Source organism: Oncorhynchus tshawytscha, linkage group LG08, assembly GCF_018296145.1.
Source record: "Oncorhynchus tshawytscha isolate Ot180627B linkage group LG08, Otsh_v2.0, whole genome shotgun sequence".
Classification (NCBI taxonomy): Eukaryota; Metazoa; Chordata; class Actinopteri; order Salmoniformes; family Salmonidae; genus Oncorhynchus; species Oncorhynchus tshawytscha.
The window spans coordinates 61,686,050-61,708,963 of NC_056436.1; the positions used below are offsets into that span (position 1 = coordinate 61,686,050).

General features: G+C 47.6%; 1 protein-coding gene across 3 annotated transcripts in view; it reads right to left on the reverse strand.

Moving 5' to 3' along the window:
* LOC112255682 (dystrophin-related protein 2-like) overlaps nt 1–22,914 on the reverse strand; it is a 189,769-nt gene that overhangs the window by 19,291 nt on the left and 147,564 nt on the right. For all 3 annotated transcript variants that reach the window (XM_042325740.1, XM_042325741.1, XM_042325739.1), the window contains 2 exons: nt 12,810–12,895; nt 1,585–1,742 (listed from right to left, as the gene is read on the reverse strand). In XM_042325740.1, the coding sequence (XP_042181674.1) occupies nt 1,585–1,742; nt 12,810–12,895 (244 nt within the window). The remainder of the gene's footprint in view (nt 1–1,584; nt 1,743–12,809; nt 12,896–22,914) is intronic.

Consider the following 22,914-nt stretch of genomic DNA (forward strand, 5'->3'; position numbering starts at 1 on the left):
GTCTACAGTATCAATAGCTAGTAGAACTGGACCCACTGACTGTCTACAGTATCAATAACTAGTAGAACTGGACCCACTGACTGTCTACAGTATCAATAACTAGTAGAACTGGACCCACTGACTACACCAAGCAACAACAACCAAAACACACACACAACGTACACTCTCCATGGCCTGAGTACAACAGACTGGTCTCTATACATACAGACCACGGAGGGCCACAGCACAGAATGTCTACTATAGTGTAACTCCCTCCCTCAGATCCCGCCATCCTCTATGTAGAGCCAAACCCTTCTGCCCCTCTGTCATGAATGACTCCCCTACACCTCTACACTACGCCCTACAACCTACACCCACAGAACGTGCTAGCGCGTGTCATTCCCTCACTTTGACTTCACTGCCATGCCAACGTGATAAATTGTTTATCTGGGCACTTCTGATTGGAACTACACTGATAATAAAATCTGCTCATAAAATACATGACATACAGCAAATAGAGTTGACAGACAGGGTTTTAATCCCCTGTGGCTGATATCAGGAGCATGGACAGGAATCGAGCGACATTTAATTACGGGTCGGCTGTAAAAAAGTGAAGATTTTTTAATTTTTTAGAAAGGTTTTAAAAAGCCACCGCCCAAAAACCTACTACCTACTCGTTCCAACTCTACCATTAAAGGGACTGCTTTAAAAATGCATTTCTCTACTGAGCTAAATGCCATGAGGCGGGATTTCAAAAAAGCTGATCCCCCATGTATGAGAGTGGAAATGACAATGCCCTCAGTTCTTCCATGTCTCCATCTGCAACACTTTGAAATGATGTTATGCCCATAGATTCCATATTGTTCCAACAACAGTATGTTAAACCAGATTGGTTTCACAAAATAAAAAATGTAAATCATTTTCCACAGACCACATTGGTTCACACAGGATTTCACTCAGAATAAACTATTTTTATCAGTAACACCTACGATCAATGACCCCAACATAGTGCATTGTAAGCACATTTATGATGCTTAAAGGCCAAGTGGCATCAAAAACTAGACTTGACTGTGTTTTATATATATTTCCATATATACTGTGGAAAGTCAGTTAAGAATAAATTTTAATTTACAATGAAGGCCAACCGCGGCCAAACCCTACCGCGGCCAAACCCCACCCAGACGATGCTGGGCCAAATGTGCCCCTCAAAAGGGACTCCCAATCACAACCGGTTGTGATACAGCCTGGAATCGTACCAGGGTCTGTAGTGACACATCTAGCACTGGGATACAGTGTCTTAGACCGCTGCGCCACTCAGGAGACCAAAACACTGTGAAATTGTGAAAATTATGATAATGCCTTTTTAAGATCTGTTTGAAGACTGCCTGATATTTCAGCCTGTTTTGGTGGGATGGAGTTTTGGCCTGCCTGGTGACATCACCATGAAAAAGAGAATTTAAAACCTCTTTGCCAAAAACAGCTCACTCAGACCACTCCCAGACAGTCCTAGCAAAATTCTTGCTTGAGAAATTGCGTGCGTGCGTGTGTGTATGTATGTGTTTGCGGCCTGCGCGTGTCTGTGTGTGTCTGTGTGTGTGATCTCACCATACGGAAGCAGCTGCGTACACTGGGCTCCACATTGCTCCCCCCGAAGGCGGCCACCTCTCCCAGCTGTCGCGGGATCTGGATGGCTTCATAGAGCAGCATAGTGAGGTAACGCTGGTCTGTCAGACCCCCTGGACCAGACACCTGCCTGAACAGGTCTGACAAAACATACAGGGTTAATAAAATATGTGTGTGTGTGTGTGTATGTGTGAGAGAGACACTATGTTCACCCATGTGTAATGTGTAGTATCTAAGCCTGTGTGTAATGTGTAGTATCTAAGCCTGTGTGTAATGTGTAGTATCTAAGCCTGTGTGTAATGTGTAGTATCTAAGCCTGTGTGTAATGTGTAGTATCTAAGCCTGTGTGTAATGTGTAGTATCTAAGCCTGTGTGTAATGTGTAGTATCTGAGCCTGTGTGTAAAGTGTAGTATCTGAGCCTGTGTGTAAAGTGTAGTATCTGAGCCTGTGTGTAATGTGTAGTATCTAAGCCTGTGTGTAATGTGTAGTATCTAAGCCTGTGTGTAATGTGTAGTATCTAAGCCTGTGTGTAATGTGTAGTATCTAAGCCTGTGTGTAATGTGTAGTATCTAAGCCTGTGTGTAATGTGTAGTATCTGAGCCTGTGTGTAATGTGTAGTATCTGAGCCTGTGTGTAAAGTGTAGTATCTGAGCCTGTGTGTAAAGTGTAGTATCTGAGCCTGTGTGTAAAGTGTAGTATCTGAGCCTGTATGTAAAGTGTAGTATCTGAGCCTGTGTGTAAAGTGTAGTATCTGAGCCTGTGTGTAAAGTGTAGTATCTGAGCCTGTGTGTAAAGTGTAGTATCTGAGCCTGTGTGTAAAGTGTAGTATCTGAGCCTGTGTGTAAAGTGTAGTATCTGAGCCTGTGTGTAAAGTGTAGTATCTGAGCCTGTGTGTAAAGTGTAGTATCTGAGCCTGTGTGTAAAGTGTAGTATCTGAGCCTGTGTGTAAAGTGTAGTATCTGAGCCTGTGTGTAAAGTGTAATGTATCTGAGCCTGTGTGTAATGTGTAGTATCTGAGCCTGTGTGTAAAGTGTAGTATCTGAGCCTGTGTGTAAAGTGTTGTATCTAAGCCTGTGTGTAATGTGTAGTATCTGAGCCTGTGTGTAAAGTGTAGTATCTGAGCCTGTGTGTAAAGTGTAGTATCTGAGCCTGTGTGTAAAGTGTTGTATCTGAGCCTGTGTGTAAAGTGTAGTATCCCTGTGTGTAATGTAGTAGTATCTGAGCCTGTGTGTAAAGTGTTGTATCTAAGCCTGTGTGTAAAGTGTAGTATCTGAGCCTGTGTGTAAAGTGTAGTATCTGAGCCTGTGTGTAAAGTGTAATCTGAGCCTGTTGTATGTAGTATCTGCCTGTGTGTAAAGTGTAGTATCTGAGCCTGTGTGTAAAGTGTAGTATCTGAGCCTGTGTGTAATGTGTAGTATCTGAGCCTGTGTGTAAAGTGTAATCTGAGCCTGTGTGTAAATGTAGTATCTGCCTGTGTGTAAAGTGTAGTATCTGAGCCTGTGTGTAAAGTGTAGTATCTGAGCCTGTGTGTAAATCTGAGCCTGTGTGTATCTGCCTGTGTGTAGCCTGTGTGTAAAGCCTGTGTAGTATCTGAGCCTGTGTGTAAAGTGTAGTATCTGAGCCTGTGTGTAAAGTGTAGTATCTGAGCCTGTGTGTAAAGTGTAGTATCTGAGCCTGTGTGTAAAGTGTAGTATCTGAGCCTGTGTGTAATGTGTAGTATCTGAGCCTGTGTGTAATGTGTAGTATCTGAGCCTGTGTGTAAAGTGTAGTATCTGAGCCTGTGTGTAAAGTGTTGTATCTAAGCCTGTGTGTAATGTGTAGTATCTGAGCCTGTGTGTAATGTGTAGTATCTGAGCCTGTGTGTAAAGTGTAGTATCTGAGCCTGTGTGTAATGTGTAGTATCTGAGCCTGTGTGTGTATACAATATGTCTGCTTCTGTGAACGAGAGTATATTTAAGCAATAAGGCACGAGAAGGGGGTGATATATGGCCAATATACCACGGCTAAGGGCTGTTCTTGTGCACAACACAACGCAGAGTGCCTGGATAAAGACCTTAGCCATGGTATATTGGCCATATACCACAAACCCCTGAGGTGCTTCATTGGTATTATAAACTAGTTACAAAATGTAATTAGTCATACCCGTGGTATATGGTCTGATATACCACGGCTAGTCAGCCAATCAGCATTCAGTGCTTAAACCCGCAGTTTATAATACTACTATTCACACCTATACATACAGTACATTCAAAAAGTATTCATACCCCTTGACTTTTTCAATATCACTCGGACAGAGCTCCAGAGAACTTTCCAGAAGGACAACCATCTCTGCAGCACTCCACCAATCAAGCCTTCATGGTAGAGTGGCCAGACCGAAGCCACTCCTCAATAAAAGGCACGTGACAGCCTGCTCGGAGTTTGCCAAAAGGCACCTAAAGGACTCTCAGACCATGATAAACAAGATTCTCTGGTCTGATGAAACCAAGATTGAACTCTTTGGCCTGAATGTCAAGCATCACATCTGGAGGAAACCTGGCACCATCCCTAAGTTAAAGCATGATGGTGGCAGCATCATGCTGTGGGGATGTTGTTCAGTGTCAGGGACTGGGAGACTAGCCAGGATTGAGGGAAAGATGAACAAAGCAAAGTACAGAGAGTTCCTTGATGCTCCGGAGCGCTCGGGTCCTCTGACCAGGGTGAAGGTTCACCTTCCAACAGGACAACAACACTAAGCACACTGCCAAGACAACGTAGTAGTGGCTTCGGGACAAGTCTCTGAATGTCCTTGAGTGGCCCAGCCAAAGTCCGGACTTGAACCCAATCGAACATCTGTGGAAAGACCTGAAAATAGATGTGCAGAGACGCTCCCCATCCAACCTGAAAGAGCTTGAGAGGATCTGCAGAGAAGAATGGGAGAAACTCCACAAATACAGGTGTGCCAAGCTTGCAGGGTAATACCCAAGAAGACTCGAGGATGTAATCGCTGCCAGTTTTTTTTTTATGTGCAAAAATAAAAAAGTTTAGGGTATTGTGTGTAGATTGACAAAATGTTGAAAAAGTCCAGGGGTCTGAATACTTTACGAATGCACCCACATCTCTGTATTTCTCTATGTGTGTGGGCGATATTTCCCTCTGCCTGTATCTAGGTATGTTGGGGGGGAAGAAAGAAAGAAAGAGGTACAGTAGAGAGAGAGAGAGAGAGAGAGAGACAGAGGTACAGTAGAGAGAGAGAGAGAGAGAGAGAGAAAGAGAGAGGTACAGTAGAGAGAGAGAGAAAGAGAGAGAGGTACAGTAGAGGAAGAGAGAGAGAGAGACAGAGAGAGAGACAGAGGTACAGTAGAGAGAGAGAGAGAGAGAGAGAGAAGAAGAGGCAACCGTGCTGATCTAATTGTAGACAAAGAGCTGCATTAGCACTCGCTGCCTCGTCAGGCTCTGAAAGGGGCCTTCGCCTGCGAGTCGTGACTCTGCATGTCACTGAGGAGATGGATACTGACAGCTGTGTGAAGTGCCATTATAAATAGCACCAGCCTCTGCCTGCCTGCCTCTCCCCTGCACATGACTCAGGGGGGAGTAGAAGACACTGACACCTGCATGTTAAACAGTAGTCTGATAATGTCAGCCTCTACCACACACACACAAGTTGTCAGCCTCTCTACCCTAGTAATGTGGAGCCCTGGCACACACACTCATACACACACACACACACACACACACACACACACACACACACACACACACACACACACACACACACAGTATGTCTGCCATACTGCTACGTTCACTCATTCACCAGATGTGCCCCTTGTTTACTAGCATAATCAGGGATCATCTCTCCTCTGAGCTGAGGAGACAAAATGTGTGATCAATCACTGGGACAAACTGGCATGGCTGACATCACTGCCCCCCTCTACCCTCACAAGCCTCCAGCGGCATGCCGTTCCTGCTTTGTCGGGCCATTAATAAAAACACTCTAAATCTGTCATTCAATTTTTTCGAGCAGTCACAGATGGTGTGTCAGCCGACAGTGGGCCTGGCCTGACCTGCTGGGGCTGTCTAAAATCTTGTATCCCGTGACTTTCTGTTCCAGGTCTCACAATATGGATGACACCCCTCCTTCTCTCTCCTCTCCCCCCTTCTTCACATATTTAAAAGGCTGTGTCATAAAATGAAGCTGTAAAATGTTTTTACTTCCCCTGAGCTGGGCACCAGTGAAATATTAGAGCATAATTGAACATCAGAAAGGGAAGCCAGGGGGGCCAGAGAGAGCTGAGTGTGGTGAGAGAGTGTCTTCTCTCTGCTTAAAAGTCCTATGTACTTTGTAGAGAGACTCGTACATTTCCTCAGTGAAAACAATGTACTCAGCAAATGTCAAATTGGCTTTTTACCAAATTACCATACGACAGACCACGTATTCACCCTGCACACCCTAATTGACAAACAAAAAAAACAAAAGCAAAATCCTCTCATTTGTTGATTTCAAAAAGCTGTTGACTCAATTTGGCATGAGGGTCTGCTATACAAACTGATAGAAAGTGGTATTGGGGGAAAAACATAAAACATAATAAAATCCATGTACACAAACAACAAGTGCGTGGTTAAAATTGGGAAAAACATTTATTTCCAAAAGGCCATGGGGTGAGACAGGGATGCAGCTTAAGCCACACCCTCTTTAACATGTATATCAACGAATTGGGGCACTAGAACAGTCTGCCGCACCGGGCCTCACCCTACTAGAATCTAAAGTCAAATGTCTACTGTTTGCTGATGATCTGGTGCTTCTGTCACCAACCAAGGAGGGCCTACAGCAGCACCTAGATCTTCTGCACAGATTCTGTCAGACCTGGGCCCTGACAGTACATCCCAGTAAGACAAAAATAATGGTGTTCCAAAAAAGGTCCAGTTGCCAGGAACACAAATACAAATTCCATCTACACCGTTGCCCTAGAGTACAGAAAAAACTATACATACCTCGGCCTAAACATTAGCGCAACAGGTAACTCCACAAAGCTGTGAACAAGCTGAGATACAAGGCAAGAAGAGCCTTCTATGCCATCAAAAGGAACATAAAATTTGACACACCATTTAGGATCTGGCTAAAAATACTTGAATCAGTTATAGAACCCACTTCCCTTTATGGATGTGAGGTCTGGGGTCTGCTCACCAACCAAGAATTCACAAAATGGGACAAACAGCAAATTGAGACTGCATGCAAAATTCAGCAAAAATATTCTCAGTGTACAACATAAAACACCAAATAATGCATGCAGAAACGAATTAGGCCGATACCTGCTAATGATCAAAATCCATAAAAAATCTGTTCAATTCTACAACCACATAAAAGGAAGTGATTCCCAAACCTTCCATAACAAAGCCATCACCTACAGATAGATGAACCTGGAGAAGAGTCCCATAAGCAAGCTGGTCCTGGGGCTCTGTTCACAAACACAAACAGACCACACAGAGCCACAGGACAGCAACATAACTAGACTCAACCAAATCATGAGAAAACAAAAAGATAATTACTTGACACATTGGAAAGAAAAAAAACTGAGCACGCTAGAATGCTATTTGGCAGTAAAAAGAGAGTACATACACAGTGGCAGAATACCTGACCAGTGTGACTGACCCACACTTAAGGAAAGCTTTGACTATGTACAGACTCAGTGAGCATATCCTTGCTGTTGAGAAAGGCCGCCGTAGGCAGACCTGGCTCTCAAGAGAAGACAGGCTATGTGCACACTGCCCACAAAATGAGGTGGAAACTGAACTGCACTTCCTAACCTCCTGGCAAATGTATGCCCATACTAGAGACATATGTATATTTCCCTCAGATAACACAGATCCACAAAGAATTTGAAAACAAACCCAATTTTGATAAACTCCCATATCTACTGGGTGAAATACCACAGTGTGCCATCACAGCAGCCATATTTGTGACCTGTTGCCAAAAGAAAAGGGCAACCAGCGAAGAACAAACACCATTGTACATACAGCCCATAGTTCTGTTTATTTATTTTCCCTTTTGTACTTCAACTATTTGCACATTGTTACAACACTGATACAACACCAGGATGTGTACTCAAAGCATGTTCAGACCAACTGGCAAATGTCTTCACTGACATTTTCAACATCTCACTGACTGAGTTTGTAATACCTACAGTTGAAGTCGGAAGTTTACATACACTTAGGTTGGAGTCATTAAATCTCATTTTTCAACCACTCCACACATTTCTTGTTAACAAACTATAGTTTTGGCAAGTAAGTTAGGACATCTACTTTGTGCATGACACAAGTCATTTTCCAACAATTGTTTACAGACAAATTATTTCACTTATAATTCGCTGTATCACAATTCCAGTGGGTCGGAAGTTTACATCCACTAAGTTGACTGTGCCTTTAAACAGCTTGGAAAATTCCAGAAAATTATGTCATGGCTTTAGAAGCTTCTGATAGGCTAATTGACATCATTTGAGTCAATTGGTGTACCTGTGGATGTATTTCAAGGCCTATCTTCAAAGTCAGTGCCTCTTTGCTTGACATCATGGGGAAAATCAAAAGAAATCAGCCAAGACCCCAGAAAAAACATTGTAGACCTCCACAAGTCTGGTTCATCCTTGGGGACAATTTCCAAACGCCTGAAGGTACCACGCTCATCTGTACAAACAATAGTACGCAAGTATAAACACCATGGGACCACGCAGCCATCATACCACTCAGGAAGGAGACACGTTCTGTCTCCTAGAGATGAACGTATTTTGGTTAGAAAAGTGCAAATCAATCCCAGAACAACAGCAAAGGACCTTGTGAAGATGCTAGAGGAAACAGGTACAAAAGTATCTATATCCACAGTAAAAACGAGTCCTATATCGACATAACCTGAAAGGCCGCTCAGCAAGGATGAAGCCACTGCTCCAAAACCGCTATAAAAAAGTCAGACTACGGTTTGCAACTGCACATGGGGACAAAGATCGTACTTTTTGGAGAAATGTCCTCTGGTCTGAATAAACAAAAATAGAACTGTTTGGCCATAATGACCATTGTTATGTTTGGAGTAAAAATGGGGAGGCTTGCAAGCCGAAGCACAACATCCCAACCATGAAGCATGGGGGTGGCAGCATCATGTTGTGGGGGGGCTTTGCTGCAGGAGGGACTTGAGCACTTCAAAAAATAGATGGCATCATGAGGGAGAAAATTACGTGGATATATTGAAGCAACATCTCAAGACATCAGTCAGGAAGTTAAAGCTTGGTCGCAAATGGGTCTTCCAAATGGACAATGACCCCCAGCATACTTCCAAAGTTGTTGCAAAATGGCTTAAGGACAACAATGTCAAGGTATTGGAGTGGCCATCACAAAGCCCTGACCTCAATTCTATAGAAAATGTGTGGGCAGAATTGAAAAAGCGTGTGAGAGCAAGGAGGCCTACAAACCTGACTCAGTTACACCAGCTCTGTCAGGAGGAATGGGCCAAAATTCACCCAGCTTATTGTGTGAAGCTTGTGGAAGGCTAGCTGAAACATTTGACCCAAGTTAAACAATTTAAAGGCAATGCTACTAAATACTAATTGAGTGTATGTAAACTTCTGACCCACTGGGAATGTGGTGAAAGAAATAAAAGCTGAAATAAATCATTCTCTCTACAATTATTCTGACAATTATTCTGGTGATCCTAACTGACATAAATCAGGGAATTTTTACTAGAATTAAATGTCAGGAATTGTGAAAAAACTGAGTTTAAATGTATTTGGCTAAGCTGTATGCTAACTTCCGACTTCAACTGTACATTTTTCAAGCAGACCACCATAGTCCCTGTGCCCAAGGAAGCAAAGGTTACCCGCCTAAATGATTACCGCCACGTAGCACTCACGTCGGTAGCCATGAAGTGCTATGAAAGCTGGTCATGGCCTTCATCAATAGCACCCTCCCGGATACCCTAGACCCAATCCAATTCGCATTACGCCCCAACAGATCCACAGATGACGCAATCTCAATCGCACTCCACACATGGTCTTTCCCACCTGGACAAAAATAACACCTATGTGAGAATGCTGTTCATTGACGCAGCTCAGTGTTCAACACCATAGTGCCCACGAAGCTCATCACTAAGCTAAGGACTCTGGGACTAAACACCTCCCTCCGCAACTGGATCCTGGACTTCCTGGGGTAGGCACCAACACGTCTGCCACACTGATCCTCAACACTGGGGCCCCTCGGGGGTGTGTACTTAGTTCCCTCCTGTACTCCCTGTTCACCCACACTGGGTAGCCAAACACAACTCCAACACCATCATTAAGTTTGCCTATGACACAACAGTGGTAGGCCTGATCACTGACAACGATGAGACAGCCTATAGGGAGGAGCTCAGAGAACTGTCAGTGTGGTGCCAGGACAACAACCTCTCCCTCAATGTGAGCAAGACAAAGGAGATGATCGTGGACTACAGGAAAAGGAGGGCAGAACAGCCCCCCATTAACATCAACAGGGCTGTAGTGGAGCGGGTCGAGAGTTTCAAGTTCCTTGTTGTCCACATCACCAACGATCTATCATGGTCCAAACATTCCAAGACAGTTGTGAAGAGGGCACGACAAAACCCGTTCCCCATCAGGAGACTGAAAAGATTTGGCATGGTTCCCCAGATCCTCAAAAAGTTCTACAGCTGCACCATCGAGAGCATCCTGACCAGTTGCATCACCGCCTGGTACGGCAACTGCTCGGCATCTGACCGTAAGGCGCTACAGAGGGTAGTGCGTATGGCCCAGTACATCACTGGGGCCAAGCTTCCTGCAATCCAGGACCTATATAATAGGCGGTGTCAGAGGAAAGTCCATAAAACTGTCAAGAGACTCCAGTCACCCAATCAGACTGTTTTCTCCGCTACCGCACGGCAAGCAGTACCGGAGCGCCATATCTAGGACCAAAAGGCTCCTTAACAGCTTCTACCCCCAAGCCATACCATAAGGCTGCTGAACAATTATCGAATGGCCACCGGACTATTACATTGACCCCCCACCCCATTTGTTTTGTACACTGCTGCTGCTTGCTGTTTATTATCTATGCATAGTCACTTCACCCCCACCTACAGGTACCCCCTGTATATATCCTCGTTATTGTTATGTTATTGTGTTACTTTTTACAATTTTTTACTTGAGTTTATTTGGTAAATATTTTCTTAACTCTTCTTGAACTGCACTGTTGGTTAAGGGCTTGTAAGTAAACATTTCATGGTAAGGCCTACACTTGTTGTATTCGGCGCAGTGTATTCGGCGCGGTGACAAATACAGTTTGATTTGATTTGTATATAGACATCCTATGACATTTGAAATGTCTTTATTCTTTTGCAAATTCTGTGAGTGTCATGTTTACTGTTAATTTGGATTGTTTATTTCGCTTTTGTTTATTATCTACTTCACTTGATTTGGCAATGTATGTTTCCCATGCCAATAAAGCCCTTGAATTGAGAGAGAGAGAGAGAGAGAGAGAGAGAGAGAGAGAGAGAGAGAGAGAGAGAGAGAGAGAGAGAGAGAGAGAGAGAGAGAGAGAGAGAGAGAGAGAGAGAGAGAGAGAGAGAGAGAGAGAGAGAGAGAGAGAGGACAGAGAGAGAGAGAGAGAGAGAGAGAGAGAGAGACAGAGAGAGAGAGAGAGAGAGAGAGACAGAGAGAGACACAGAGAGAGAGAGAGACAGAGAGAGAGAGAGAGAGAGAGAGAGAGAGAGAGAGAGAGAGAGAGAGAGAGAGAGAGACAGAGAGGGACAGAGAGAGAGAGACAGAGAGGGACAGAGAGAGAGAGACAGAGAGAGACAGAGAGAGAGAGAGAGAGAGACACAGAGAGAGACAGAGAGAGACACAGAGAGAGACACAGAGAGAGACACAGAGAGAGACAGAGAGAGACACAGAGAGAGAGACAGAGAGAGACAGAGAGAGAGACACAGAGAGAGACACAGAGAGAGACAGAGAGACACAGAGAGAGAGACAGAGAGAGACAGAGAGGGACAGAGAGAGAGAGAGAGAGACAGAGAGAGACAGAGAGAGACAGAGAGAGACACAGAGAGAGACAGAGAGAGACAGAGAGAGACACAGAGAGAGAGAGAGAGAGAGGACAGAGAGAGACAGACAGAGAGGGACAGAGAGAGAGAGAGAGAGACAGAGAGAGAGAGAGACAGAGACAGAGACAGAGAGAGAGACAGAGAGAGAGAGAGAGAGAGAGAGAGAGAGAGAGAGAGAGAGAGAGGGACAGAGAGAGAGAGAGGACAGAGAGAGAGAGAGAGGACAGAGAGAGAGAGACAGAGAGAGAGAGAGGGACAGAGAGAGAGGGACAGAGAGAGAGACAGAGAGAGAGAGAGAGACAGAGAGAGACAGAGAGAGAGAGAGAGAGAGAGAGAGAGAGACAGAGAGAGAGAGAGACAGAGAGAGACAGAGAGAGAGAGAGAGAGAGACAGAGAGAGACAGAGAGAGAGACAGAGAGAGACAGAGAGAGAGAGAGAGACAGAGAGAGAGAGACATAGAGAGAGAGAGACAGAGAGAGAGAGAGACAGAGAGAGAGAGAGAGAGAGAGACAGAGAGAGAGAGACAGAGAGAGAGAGAGACAGAGAGAGAGAGACAGAGAGAGAGAGACAGAGAGAGAGAGAGAGACAGAGAGAGAGAGACAGAGAGAGAGAGAGAGAGAGAGAGAGAGAGAGAGAGAGAGAGAGAGAGAGAGAGAGAGAGAGAGAGAGACAGAGAGAGAGAGAGACAGAGAGAGAGAGAGAGAGAGAGACAGAGAGAGAGAGGGAGAGAGAGACAGAGAGAGAGAGAGAGAGAGAGAGAGAGAGACAGAGAGAGAGAGAGAGAGAGAGAGAGACAGAGAGAGAGAGAGAGAGACAGAGAGACAGAGAGAGAGAGAGAGAGAGACAGAGAGAGACAGAGAGAGACAGAGAGAGACAGAGAGAGAGAGAGAGAGAGAGAGAGAGAGAGAGACAGAGAGAGAGAGACAGAGAGAGAGAGAGACAGAGAGAGAGAGAGACAGAGAGAGAGAGACAGAGAGAGAGAGAGACAGAGAGAGAGAGAGAGAGAGAGAGACAGACAGACAGAGGGAGAGAGCGAGTAATTCCCTTCATTAGCCTAAGTGGTTGTCTTCATGTAATGCTTGCAATCAGGCTGGTTTTTTATTTTCTTCCTTTGTTAGGGGGCTGCAGGGCTGTGGTGTCTACATGAACGGGACTCATACTTACATTTATACTTCTCCTGAACATCCGCATTGCACAGGCTCACCAGTCCCGTCTTGAAGGAGAGGACGCGCATCTTCCCATTGCGACCACTTGGGAGAAAGGAGGAGGGCAGGTCAGAGAGAGAGAGAGAGAGAGACATTTTTGTATATATACAGTGCATTCAGAAAGTATTCAGGCCCCTTGACTTTTTCCACATTTTGTTAAATTACATTTTTATTCCAAAATTGATTAAATACATGTTTTTTCTCATCTACACACAATACCCCATAACAACAAAGCCAAAATAAGTTCAGAAATGTTTGCAAATTTATTAAATATAAAAACAGAAATACCTTATTTACATAATAGTATTCAGACCCTTTGGTATGAGGCTCGAAATTGAGCTCAGGTGCATTCTGTTTCCATTGATCATCCTTGAGATGTTTCTACAACTTCATTGGACATGGACATGATTTGGAAAGGCACACACCTGTCTATATAAAAGTCCCACAGTTGACAGTGCATGTCAGAGCAAAAACTAAACCATGAGGTCGAAGGAATTGTCCGTAGAGCTTCGAGACAGGATTCTGTCGAGGTACAGATTTGGGGAAGGGTACCAAAACATCTCTGCAGCACTCCACCAATCAGGCCTTTATGATAGAGTGGCCAGACAGAAGCCACTCCTCAGTAAAATGCACGACAGCCCGCTGAGTTTGCCAAAAGGCACCTAAAGGACTCTCAGACCATGAGAAACAAGATTCTCTGGTCTGATGAAACCAAGATTGAACTCTTTGGCCTGAATGTCAAGCATCACGTCTGGAGGAAACCTGGCACCATCCCTAAGTTAAAGCATGATGGTGGCAGCATCATGCTGTGGGGATGTTGTTCAGTGTCAGGGACTGGGAGACTAGTCAGGATCGAGGGAAAGATGAACGAAGCAAAGTACAGAGAGTTCCTTGATGCTCTGGAGAGCTCAGGTCCTCTGACCGGGGTGAAGGTTCACCTTCCAACAACCCTAAACACACAGCCAAGGACAAGACTGATCCCACAGCTTAGACATTTAAAGGTTAATCAATAAAAAATATTAATAACATTCCACCCATAAGGCCACTCGGTCATTTGACTGCAAGAAAGGGCTACTGACAGTGTGAAAGAACAGGAAAAAAAGAGCTGCCGGGGGGGGTCCAGACCCTAGAGCTGTGCTGCTGCGGGCTCCAGTCACACTGGAGCATGTACCCTGAGTATACAAAAACATTAAGAACACCTGCTCTTTCCATGACATAGACTGACCAGGTGAATCCAGGTGAAAGCTATGATCCCTTATTGATGTGACTTGTTAATTCCATGTCAATCAGTGTAGATGAAGGGGAGGAAACAGGTTAAAGAAGGATGTTTAAGATTTGAGACAATTGAGACATGGATTGTGTGTGTGTGCCATTCAGAGCGTGAATGGGTTACAAAAAAATGTAAGTGCCTTTGAACAGGGTATGGTTGTAGGTGCCAGGCGCACTGGTTTGCGTCAAGAACTGCAATGCTGCTGGGTTTTTCACACACAACCGTTTCCCGGGTGTATCAATAATGGACATCCAGCCAAATTTGACACAACTGTGGGAAGCATTGGAGTCAACATGGGCCAGCATCCCTGTGGAACGTTGTAGAGTCCATGCTTCGACAAATTGAGGCTGTCCCGAAGGCTAAAGGAGCGATAACTCAACGCTCCCCATCCAACCTGAAAGAGCTTGAGAGGATCTGCAGAGAAGAAAGGACGAAACTCCCCAAACACAGGTGTGCCAAGCTTGTAGCGTCATACCCAAGAAGACAAGAGGCTGTAATCACTGCCAAAGGTGCTTCAACAAAGTACTGAGTAATGGGTCTGAATACTTATGTAAATGTAATATTTCAGTTATTAATAAATAAAAAAACGCAAACATGTCTAAAAACCCGTTTTTGCTTTGTGTTTATGGAGTATTGTGTGTAGATTGATGAGGGAAAAAACGATTTAATCAATTTGAATAAGGCTGTAACGAAACATTATTTTCTACATTGTTGAATAATTGTGATGACATCAAAAAGATGACACCAAAAAAATGTTAAACAAATCAAAATGTATTTCATATTTGAGATTCTTCAAAGTAGCCACCCTTTTCCTTGATGACAGATTTGCACACTATTGGCATTCTCTCAACCAGCATAACCTGGAATGCTTTTCCAACAGTCTTGAAGGAGTTCCCACATATTCTGAGGACTTGTTGGCTGCCATTCCTTCACTCTGCGGTCTAACTCATCCCAAACCATCTCAATTGGGTTGAGGTTGAGTGATTGTCGGGGCCAGGTCATCTGATGCAGCATTCCATCACTCTCCTTCTGCGTCTCACAAAGACGTGGCAGTTGGAACCAAAAATCTTAAATTTGGACTCATCAGACCAAAAAGACAGATTTCCACAGGTCTAATGTCCATTGCTCATGCCTCTTGGCCCAAGCAAGACTATTCTTCTTATTGGTGTCCTTTAGTAGTGGTTTCTTTGCATCAATTCGACCAGGAAGGCCTGATTCACACAGTCTCCTCTGAACAGTTGATGTTGAGATATGTCTGGTACTTGAACTCTGTGAAGCATTTATTTGGGCTGCAACCTGAGGAGCAGTTAACTCTAATGAACTTATCCTCTCCAGCAGAGGTAACTCTGGGTCTTCCTTTCCTGTGGTGGTCCTAATGAGAGCCAGTTTCATCATTGCGCTTGATGGTTTTTGCGACTGCGCTTGAAGAAACTTTCAAAGTTCCTGACATTTTACGGATTGACTGACCTTCATGTCTTAAAGTAATGATGGACTGTCGTTTGTCTTTGCTTATTTGAGCTGTTCTTGCATTAATATGGACTGGTTCTTTTACCAAATAGGGTTACCTTGTCACAACACAACTGATTGGCTAAAACACCTTAAGAAGGAAAGAAATTCCACAAATTAACTTTTAACAAGGCACACCTGCTAATTGAAATGCATTCCAGGTGACTCCCTCATGAAGCTGGTTGAGAGAATGCCAAGAGTGTGCAAAGATGTCATCAAGGCAAATGGTGGCTACTTTGAATAATCTCAAATACAACATTTGTTTAACAGCTTTTTGGTTACTACACGATTCAAAATGAGTTATTTCATAGTTTTGATGTCTTCACTATTATTCTACAATGTAGAATATAGTAAAATTAAAGAAAAACTCTTGAATGGGTAGGTGTGTCCAAACTTTTGAATGGTACTGTATATATTACTCTTTGTTCTTTTTGTCTTACACATGTTTAACCCCTTATTTTTTGGCACATAATAACTTCCATACTTCCATTGGTTTGTATGAGTTACCTTCATACCAGTCCTGCGACACTTGTGGGGGTTGTAGAGCAACACACCATCGTGTGTAGGCCAAACTGTTTGGACGCTACAGACGTTGTCATGACTAGACAGATTTTCAGCACGTCTCATGGTCTGACAAACATCGCTGAAGCTCGGCCACCTTCCACCGCAGAAGCGTTGGATTGAGACTATCACGTTCGTCTAACGAATTAACGGACCAAAGCGCCGCGTATGTAGATTCCACATATTTATTAGACAGTGAAACTTTGACAAAACAAAACAATGAAGAATAAACTAAATGTGACGACAATGCAGTGCTAACAGGCAACTAAACATAAACAATATCCCATCACCCACAGGTGGAAAAATACAACTTAAGTATGATCCCCAATTAGAGACAACGATTACCAGCTGCCTCTAGTTGGGAATCATACACAAACACCAACATAGAAAATCAAACCTAGAACCCCACATAGAAATAATAAACTAGACTAAAACCCCAAGTCACGCCCTGACCTACTCGACCATAGAAAATACAGGCTTTCTATGGTCAGGACGTGACAAAGACATCTCTAGCTTAAACTGACAGATTTTAAAGGGGGATTGTTTTATTATGTTACTTAGATTGACGCACGGGCTCTTAATTAATAAACTTTATCAAATAAAAAAACAACACAAATTGGGCATTTCTACGTTAAACAGTTTTGTTTTATTTCAGTTTTCTGTGATGTTTATAAAGTGTAATATTGGGATGCAACTCAAAATGGAATATATTTAAACTCTATATCTGACATAGCAAGTGTCTTCTTTTTTTTTAGCCCATGACAATATGTGTGAGGTGAATACTTTCGTTTCAAAGTAGATTTGTTTAAGACTACCAAGAGACACTCTGTGTGACACTGATTTAGCCCATTGTAGTCTAAGTTTAATGCCTGCCCCAACAGGTAGTTTACTAGGCAGTCTCTTCGCTTGTTGGCTACACCATACATAGGCCCTCCAACGTATAGGTCAAGAGTCAGCCCCGACCCCAGGCCTGCTGACCACCCACCCAGGACAGAAAACACCACAGATGCTCCACAGACACCCCCTCCGCACTGATGGATCAAGGTACGGCACGTATCTGTTCATAGCGATAGCCCCGTGAATAAAGAGAGAGAGAGAACGAGAGAGAGCGAGAGAGAGCGAGAGAGAGCGAGAGAGAGCGAGATAGATAGATAAAAAGAGAGATAGAGAAAGAGAGACAAGAGAGTACTATAAAAGTCAGAGTGACATGATTAGGGTTTCACACTCAGGGGCTTATGAAAAGTAGAGCAATATGCCAAAACAAACACACTTACGGAAGCAAACAGATACATAAACTAAGCCATTACACTGACAGAACTAGCGGATGATAAGAAAAGGCAGGAACAGATCCACTCAGATGAATAAACAGTGTCCTCTGACCAATGGCAAGGCCATAGAGTTGGGTTGGGACTGGGAGGGCCGGGACCTGAACTAAATGGGTCACATTATATCTGTGTGTCTGAGGGGCACAGGGACACTCTTCCACAAGACGCAAGGGGGAGGACAGGACTGCTGTTACTGGCTTGAGTTGGGAGCTTTGCTTTTCTCTGCCTTGACAACATTATAGTCAGATGGAAGGGATTAGAGTCAGTGAAAGAACATTAGAGACAGTGGTAGTCAATGTCAGTGTGAGAGACATTGTGAGAGACCATTCCCTGTCATTATGGTCACTGTTACAGTGCGCCCAAAAGACCTAGGGGAGTCCTAGGGGGAGACAGGGGCAGACCTAGGAGAGGCAGGAGAGACATAGGAGAGGCACGGGAGACATAGGAGAGGCAGGGGAGACCTAGGGAGAGACATAGGAGAGGCAGGGGAGACATAGGAGAGGCAGGGGAGACCTAGGGACAGACATAGGAGAGGAACGGGAGACATAGGAGAGGCAGGGGGAGACATATGAGAGGCAGGGGAGACATAGGAGAGGCAGGGGAGACATAGGAGAGGCAGGGGAGACATAGGAGAGGCAGGGGAGACCTAGGAGAGGCACGGGGAGACATAGGAGAGGCGGGGGAGACATAGGAGAGGCAGGGGAGACATAGGAGTGGCAGGGGAGACATAGGAGAGGCAGGGGAGACAAAGGAGAGGCAGGGGAGACATAGGAGAGGCAGGGAAGACATAGGAGCAGCAGGGGAGACATAGGAGAGGCAGGGGAGACAAAGGAGCGGCAGGGGGAGACATAGGAGAGGCAGGGGGAGACATAGGAGAGGCAGAGGAGACATAGGAGCGGCAGGGGGAGACATAGGAGAGGCGGGGGAGACATAGGAGAGGCAGAGGAGACATAGGAGCGGCAGGGGAGACATAGAAGCGGCAGGGGAGACAAAGGAGAGGCAGGGGAGACAAAGGAGAGGCAGGGGAGACATAGGAGTGGCAGGGGAGACAAAGGAGAGGCAGGGGAGACATAGGAGCGGCTGGGGAGACAAAGGAGAGGCAGGGGAGACATAGGAGCGGCAGGGGAGACAAAGGAGAGGCAGGGGAGACATAGGAGAGGCAGGGGAGACAAAGGAGAGGCAGGGGAGACATAGGAGCGGCAGGGGAGACAAAGGAGAGGCAGGGGAGACATAGGAGCGGCAGGGGAGACATAGGAGAGGCAGGGGAGACAAAGGAGCGGCAGGGGGAGACATAGGAGAGGCAGGGGAGACATAGGAGAGGCAGAGGAGACATAGGACCGGCAGGGGGAGACATAGGAGAGGCGGGGGAGACATAGGAGAGGCAGAGGAGACATAGGAGCGGCAGGGGAGACATAGGAGCGGCAGGGGAGACATAGGAGAGGCAGGGGAGACAAAGGAGAGGCAGGGGGAGACATAGGAGCGAGACATAGGAGAGGCAGGGGAGACATAGGAGAGGCGGGGGAGAAATAGGAGAGGCAGGGGAGACATAGGAGAGGCAGGGGAGACATAGGAGAGGCAGGGGAGACATAGGAGAGGCAGGGGGAGACATAGGAGCGAGACATAGGAGAGGCAGGGGAGACAAAGGAGAGGCACGGGGAGACAAAGGAGAGGCAGAGGAGACATAGGAGCGGCAGGGGAGACATAGGAGCGGCAGGGGAGACATAGGAGAGGCAGGGGAGACAAAGGAGAGGCAGGGGGAGACATAGGAGCGAGACATAGGAGAGGCAGGGGAGACAAAGGAGAGGCAGGGGGAGACATAGGAGCGGCAGGGGAGACATAGGAGAGGCAGGGGGAGACATAGGAGCGAGACATAGGAGAGGCAGGGGAGACATAGGAGAGGCGGGGGAGACCTAGGAGAGGCAGGGGGAGACATAGGAGAGGCAGGGGGACAGGAGAGGCAGGGGGAGACATAGGAGAGGCAGGGGAGACAAAGGAGAGGCAGGGGGACATAGGAGCGGCAGGGGAGACATAGGAGCGGCAGGGGAGACATAGGAGAGGCAGGGGGAGACATAGGAGCGAGACATAGGAGAGGCAGGGGAGACATAGGAGAGGCGGGGGAGACCTAGGAGAGGCAGAGGGAGACATAGGAGAGGCAGGGGGAGACAGGAGAGGCAGGGGGAGATATAGGAGCGAGACATAGGAGAGGCAGGGGAGACAAAGGAGAGGCAGGGGGAGACATAGGAGAGGCGGGGGAGACCTAGGAGAGGCAGGGGGAGACATAGGAGAGGCAGGGGGAGACAAAGGAGAGGCGGGGAGACATAGGAGAGGCAGGGGAGACATAGGAGAGGCGGGGGAGACCTAGGAGAGGCAGGGGGAGACATAGGAGAGGCAGGGGGAGACAAAGGAGAGGCGGGGGAGACATAGGAGAGGCAGGGGAGACATAGGAGAGGCAGGGGAGACATAGGAGAGGCAGGGGAGACAAAGGAGAGGCAGGGGAGACAAAGGAGAGGCAGGGGAGACATAGGAGAGGCAGGGGGAGACATAGGAGAGGTGGGGGAGACATAGGAGAGGCGGGGGAGACATAAGAGAGGCGGGGGAGACATAGGAGAGGCAGGGGAGACATAGGAGAGGCAGGGGAGACATAGGAGAGGCAGGGGAGACATAGGAGAGGCAGGGGAGACAAAGGAGAGGCAGGGGAGACAAAGGAGAGGCAGGGGAGACATAGGAGAGGCAGGGGGAGACATAGGAGAGGCGGGGGGAGACATAGGAGAGGCGGGAGAGACATAAGAGAGGCGGGGGAGACATAGGAGAGGCGGGGGAGACATAGGAGAGGCAGGGGAGACATAGGGAGAGACACGGAGAGACATAGGAGAGGCGGGGGAGACATAGGAGAGGCAGGGGAGACATAGGAGAGGCAGGGGAGACATAGGAGAGGCACGGGAGACAAAGGAGAGGCACGGGAGACATAGGAGAGGCAGGGGAGACCTAGGGAGAGACATAGGAGAGGCAGGGAGAGACATAGGAGAGGCAGGGAGAGACATAGGAGAGGCACGGGAGACAAAGGAGAGGCACGGGTGACAAAGGAGAGGCAGGGAGAGACATAGGAGAGGCAGGGGAGACCTAGGAGAGGCAGGGGAGACATAGGAGAGGCAGGGGAGACCTAGGGAGAGACATAGGAGAGGCAGGGAGAGACATAGGAGAGGCAGGGGAGACCTAGGGAGAGACATTGGAGAGGCAGGGGAGACCCAGGGAGAGACATAGGAGAGGCAGGGGAGACCTAGGGAGAGACATAGGAGAGGCAGGGAGAGACATAGGAGAGGCAGGGGAGACCTAGGGAGAGACATAGGAGAGGCAGGGGAGACCCAGGAGAGACATAGGAGAGGCAGGGGAGACCTAGGGAGAGACATAGGAGAGGCAGGGAGAGACATAGGAGAGGCAGGGGAGACCTAGGGAGAGACATAGGAGAGGCAGGGAGAGACATAGGAGAGGCAGGGAGAGACATAGGAGAGGCAGGGAGAGACATAGGAGAGGCACGGGAGACAAAGGAGAGGCAGGGGAGACCTAGGAGAGGCAGGGGAGACCTAGGAGAGGCAGGGGAGACATAGGAGAGGCAGGGGAGACCTAGGAGAGGCAGGGGAGACATAGGAGAGGCAGGGGAGACATAGGAGAGGCAGGGAGAGACATAGGAGAGGCACGGGAGACATAGGAGAGGCAGGGGAGACCTAGGAGAGGCAGGGGAGACCTAGGAGAGGCAGGGGAGACATAGGAGAGGCAGGGGAGACCTAGGAGAGGCAGGGGAGACATAGGAGAGGCAGGGGAAGACATAGGAGAGGCAGGGGAGACCTAGGAGAGGCAGGGGAGACCTAGGAGAGGCAGGGGAGACCTAGGGAGAGACATAGGAGAGGCAGGGAGACATAGGAGAGGCACGGGAGACCTAGGAGAGGCAGGGGAGACCTAGGAGAGGCAGGGGAGACATAGGAGAGGCAGGGGAAGACATAGGAGAGGCAGGGGAAGACATAGGAGAGGCAGGGGAGACCTAGGAGAGGCAGGGGAGACATAGGAGAGGCAGGGGAGACCTAGGGAGAGACATAGGAGAGGCACGGGAGACCTAGGGAGAGACATAGGAGAGGCACGGGAGACCTAGGAGAGGCAGGGGAGACATAGGAGAGGCAGGGGAGACCTAGGAGAGGCAGGGGAGACCTAGGAGAGGCAGGGGAGACATAGGAGAGGCAGGGGAAGACATAGGAGAGGCAGGGGAGACCTAGGAGAGGCAGGGGAGACCTAGGGAGAGACATAGGAGAGGCAGGGGAGACATAGGAGAGGCACGGGAGACCTAGGAGAGGCAGGGGAGACATAGGAGAGGCAGGGGAAGACATAGGAGAGGCAGGGGAGACCTAGGAGAGGCAGGGGAGACATAGGAGAGGCAGGGGAGACCTAGGGAGAGACATAGGAGAGGCACGGGAGACCTAGGAGAGGCAGGGGAGACCTAGGAGAGGCAGGGGAGACATAGGAGAGGCAGGGGAAGACATAGGAGAGGCAGGGGAGACCTAGGCGAGGCAGGGGAGACCTAGGAGAGGCAGGGGAGACATAGGAGAGGCAGGGGAAGACATAGGAGAGGCAGGGGAGACCTAGGAGAGGCAGGGGAGACCTAGGAGAGGCAGGGGAAGACAGGAGAGGCACGGGAGACCTAGGAGAGGCAGGGGAGACCTAGGAGAGGCAGGGGAGACATAGGAGAGGCAGGGGAAGACATAGGAGAGGCAGGGGAGACCTAGGAGAGGCAGGGGAGACATAGGAGAGGCAGGGGAAGACATAGGAGAGGCACGGGAGACATTGGAGAGGCAAGGGGAGACATAGGTGAGGCGGGGGAGACATTGGTGAGGCAGGGTTGAGACATAGTAGAGAGACATACGAGAGGCAGGGGGAGACATAGGAGAGGCAGGGGAGACATAGTAGAGGCAGGGAGAGACGTAGGAGAGGCAGGGAGAGACATAGGAGAGGCAGGGGGAGACATAGGAGAGGCAGGGGACACATAGGAGAGAGACATAGGAGAGGCAGGGAGAGACATAGGTGAGGCAGGGAGAGACATATGAGAGGCAGGGGGAGACATTGGTGAGGCAGAGGAGACATAGGAGAGAGACATACGAGAGGCAGGGGGATACATAGGAGAGGCAGGGGACACATAGGAGAGGCAGGGGAGACATAGTAGAGGCAGGGAGAGACATAGGAGAGGCAGGGAGAGACATAGGAGAGGCAGGGGGAGACATAGGAGAGGCAGGGGAGACATATGAGAGGCAGGGGAGACATAGGAGAGAGACATAGGAGAGGCAGGGAGAGACATAGGAGAGGCAGGGGAGACATAGGAGAGGGACATAGGAGAGGCAGGGAGAGACATAGGAGAGGCA